We start from the raw sequence: 4,197 nt of genomic DNA, 5'->3' as shown, positions 1-4,197 counted from the left end.
TCCAACTTTTTTTAGATGATTACTATGCATCCATACTACTCCCTCTGTTCCAAAATAGATAACCCAACTTTGTACTAAATTTGTACCAAAGTTAGTACAAAGTTGGGTTATCTATTTTGGAACGGAGGGAGTATAACCGTGGTCATGGGCATGCATTGATGTTTCAGGTCTCATGGACTGCTAAGTTAGTTTGCTCCAGTTCCGCACAACTTTCACAAACTCCCACAGCAAAAAATAAAAAATAAAAAATAAAGGACTTGTTCATATGGCCAAGCCTTGGAAAGCTCTATCATGGTGTCCTTGTTCTTGCATGTTTTCTGCACCAAAGACATAGTACAATGTATGAAAACTTAAAATTTGCAGAGAGTTGCTGGTACTGTTCATATTCTCAAACCCATACAAATTTCTCTAAAAAACAGTTCTTAACACGATGCTCCATCCATAGCACTAACAAAAGATACAACTTGACACACCTCTTGACATGCATACATACATACACATCCATCGCACTAGCAAGTCAGCAACAGGGGCAGTGCGTGAGCATGCATCTGATACTACTAGTGACCTTTGATGCTGATCTCCCCGCGTGGGATGACGATCGGCAGCAGCACCTTCACCAGTGCGCTCACCCCCGGATCATCTCTGCCGCAGTAGATCACGGCCCTCTCGATGCTAGGATAACCGCCCGAAGATGATTGCTCCCTTGGTGACGGATTACAGACAGCAGCCTTGCATTCTCCACGCTGCTCCTGGCGTTCAGCGTGTCAAAAGGCAGCAGTGTAGCACATTAGCTCAAGGTTCCAGGGAAAGGAACGAAACCCACACTAAATAGGCAGATTTATCTGAAACAGCACTATTACCGTGCCGAGCTTAAGGGTCAGATACTTTAGTTTAGGCGAGCGGCGGAGAATGAGAAGTAGTGGAGCAAAGTCGGAAGCCATGCACCATTCACCCAGCACCAGGCTTGAAAGGTTGCTGAACACCGGGCATGTTTGCAAACTCCTCTCGAGTGTGGGCTTCATGTTCACCAAAGATAAAATTGACAGTAGTTAAAATAGTAATACAACATACAAGAGGGGAATGTAGTTGGTTAAAAGAACAAAGCAGGTAGCGTCTTGCATTGATATCAAGAGGCAGCTAATACTGCAATAACCTACCAAGGCAATCGACAATATCAAGGTAGATGAGCACAAACATGAAGAACAGCACAATCCATCGTACCTCAGGTAATGGTGCATGCAACTTCAAGGTTGTGACTTGTGATAGGCCATCAAATACACGGTGATCCAATATTTTATCTTGATTGCCTAGACATATTGAAACTGCAACTAGAGAATGCAGATCCCTAGTTACAAGGATACCTCCAAATGATGAGTCGAGGATAGACAGATGGTTTAGATTCGGAGCACAAATCTCGTGACCTTCCTCGAAATCGCAGCGGGATATGTGTATAGTCTTGAGTGACCTCGATGAGATCTTCTGCATGGGCCAGACATTGCAATCTTGCAGCTCTAAATGTTCAAGCGCAGGGAAGTCAAAATTTAGCATCCTAAAGGATATGCTATCCAAAGTGACCATTTGGAGCCTGATTCTTTTCAGGTGCTGAGAAGGAATCATCAATCTATTATCGAAAAATATTTCTTCTCCAATGGAGAGACCATAAACATGAAGCAGACGAGCTTTATGCCTGATGGCATGACGAATCCACGTACAACATTTCTCAGCAATTGGACCACTTCTGATGAAGATCCGAGCTTCATCCAGGGGCGGAGTGCCATCACGCAAGAGTAGCAACTGGTCCCCAAACTTCTGCAGCCTGTTCTGATCAAATTTTCTCTTCTTTAGATCATCACCACCATTCACAAAGTCCTTGTAATCTAGGTGGATGAACGGCACAGAGGCCCATAGATAGCGCCACCTTGGCGAGAGCAAGCTTGTGCGCACGACTTCTGGCATTGGCAGGAAGGACATCACGAGATGGAGCAGCGGGTCTGGGAGGCTGCTGAGTCTGTCAACACTGTCTGCTGCTTGTCCCCGTGACCTCTTGGAACTTGACACCACAGTTGACATTTTATCAAACAGATGGGCTGCATGAATCCAACAAGTCAAATTTCATCAAATACACACTGCAGAAATTTTGAGAACACATACATGAGATAGAAGATGGTCCGCTACATCATACGATGACACATATGTATCTACCAACCAATGATGTCACCAAAAGATAAAGGCATAGCCATACATTACAGGATTATCGATATACTGTCAGAAGGTAATAAAAACACACATGTTCACCTAGTTATTTTCTTTGGCAGCATCAAACAACCTAGTAAATTCATTTTATTATGCACGAAGATTAAGAAAGTGTTGTTGTTCGTCAAAAAGGGAAATACTTCTATCAGGAAGGGAAAGGTGAAGCAGATAAGAGCAAAAAAAAGTAAGTTTGAAAACTTTAATTCTAACAATGTCCTTTTCCAGCGCTCAAGTAGCATACCATAAGAACAAACTGAACATTCTAGAAAAATAGTCCCATAAGTTGTCCCAAAACTGAAAATGGAAGTAAATTACCATAATTGTCCCAAAACCTTTAAATTTGAGATCTGCAATTGTACAACGCCCTTTTTCAGCCCTAAAGTAGCGTACCATGAAAACAAACTGAGCATGGAACTACATTGCCGTCATTATTGCAAGATACGACATAGTGGTCAGTAAGAGTTCAACCCTCGGATGTGGAAAGAAAAGTTCAGTACCCAACAGGGACAAGACGAGCGCTGCTCTGCTTAAACATGAGGCACACAAATAATAGAACTGGTGTTAGAAAGCATGGCAATCTATTTGCATATCTAGAATAATTCCTACCCATTATACAATAAGTCAATAATTCTCGATGATGACTGATGGCCATGGTCAATTACAAATGAAGTTCAGCCTGAAAGGCCTGCTGCCTGATGGCCATCGCTGTTCATTTTGGTTGAGTGTCTTTCAGGTATCTGTTAAAGCATTTTCGCATCCGTCCACTAGGGTACATATTTGTTGTGTACCAACTGCTTAGTTTACATAGAATTTCTTTGTATCTGGCTGAAACCAGGCCAAAGTATGAAATTCTGGTGTGGTATATTGACACTCAGAGTTACCAATTGTCTAGTAAATTGGGAAGTAGTATTTCCTCCCGCTACCTACCTGCACAAGTTAGCTAGCATCCAAATGAAAAAGAAAGAAAATTCACATTTACAGAGCATTGGCCTCTCAATTTGTTAGTATCACTTGTACTGCCATCAAAGGCTCTAATTTTCAGCCATAAAGTAGCATAACACTAACACACCATAAAGAAGAAGAATTGGTTATCAGAATTCGGAGAGCAGACCCAACAAAGAAAATACACCTACGCTGAACAGTAAAGTAATCTTCCAAATCTGTTTTTCAATCTGCAAAAAAAAGGGAATCAAGCACAAGGAGCGGTAAAGTAATCTCCCGCCGTACGATTTAATCCGCAGCAGCGGCCCCCAGCCTCAACCCCCTGCGGCCGGCCGGAGCTACCCCTACCGCCGTCCCTCAGCCCTAGCCCCAGCCCCAGCCGGCGGTGAACGAGTCCCCACCGTAATCGTAAAATGTACGCATTGTTGGTTGCTCACTGACCTGGTAGTACGCAGCCGGGAGGCGAGACAGCGGCTCCGGCGTCCACGGCGCTGTATGAATAGACGGCGAAGGACGTGGCGGCGCGAAGTGGAGGACGCTCGGTGGTGGCGACTTGGTCAGCTGGAATGGGGATCGAATGGGAATTCTTCTTTTTTTATTTATTATGGAGAATGAAAGAACAGGGGGATCGAATCGGAAGCCCACTCTAAAGAGCATCTTTAGCAACCCCGCACAAGTGGTCAAACCCGCAATTTTTTTTAAGAGTCATCGTAAATGCACATCCGAAACCCTTATCTTTGGAGGTTGGAAGGCTGAATATAGGGGCCCCGTATACCGGTCAAACCTCGTTGGAGCAAACACACCGCCGCGGAGTTTACCGGAATCCGCCCTAAACTTGCCGGAATTCATCACCGCACATCGGAAAAGGCCGCTAGACGCCGCAATCGATAGCCACTGGTTCGAATTGGACGAGCTCGACATTGTCGTGGCCTCCAATGACCTCAGCCTGGCCGCCAAAATCCTCCCGACGCGGTAGGCAAGGGGCGCGGCTCGCCTCGCAAT

At 44.7% G+C, this 4,197-nt stretch overlaps 1 protein-coding gene across 1 annotated transcript; it reads right to left on the bottom strand.

Annotated features, from left to right (window-relative positions):
* Nucleotides 1–276: 276 nt before the first annotated feature.
* On the bottom strand, nt 277–3,798 carry LOC123090659 (putative F-box/LRR-repeat protein At3g58880). Its single transcript, XM_044511978.1, has 4 exons — nt 3,637–3,798; nt 1,222–2,087; nt 861–1,016; nt 277–749 (listed from the first exon to the last, which is right to left on the bottom strand). Exons 2-4 carry the CDS (start codon nt 2,068–2,070, stop codon nt 558–560), a joined length of 1,197 nt encoding a protein of 398 aa, XP_044367913.1. The 5' UTR covers nt 2,071–2,087; nt 3,637–3,798; the 3' UTR covers nt 277–557.
* Nucleotides 3,799–4,197: the final 399 nt, after the last annotated feature.

The sequence above is a fragment of the Triticum aestivum genome, chromosome 4B (assembly GCF_018294505.1).
Source record: "Triticum aestivum cultivar Chinese Spring chromosome 4B, IWGSC CS RefSeq v2.1, whole genome shotgun sequence".
Lineage (NCBI taxonomy): Eukaryota > Viridiplantae > Streptophyta > Magnoliopsida > Poales > Poaceae > Triticum > Triticum aestivum.
The sequence above is the reverse complement of the archived record's forward strand: the minus strand, read 5'-3'. Positions and strand labels throughout refer to the sequence as shown.

Coding starts and splice junctions, on each gene's coding strand:
- LOC123090659 (XM_044511978.1), bottom strand. CDS start 2,070: ATGTCAACTGTGGTGTCAAGTTCCAAGAGGTCACGGGGACAAGCAGCA. Junction 1,017..1,221: donor TGCATGCACCATTACCTGAG/GTACGATGGATT, acceptor GTGAACATGAAG/CCCACACTCGAGAGGAGTTT. Junction 750..860: donor TGACCCTTAAGCTCGGCACG/GTAATAGTGCTG, acceptor GCTGAACGCCAG/GAGCAGCGTGGAGAATGCAA.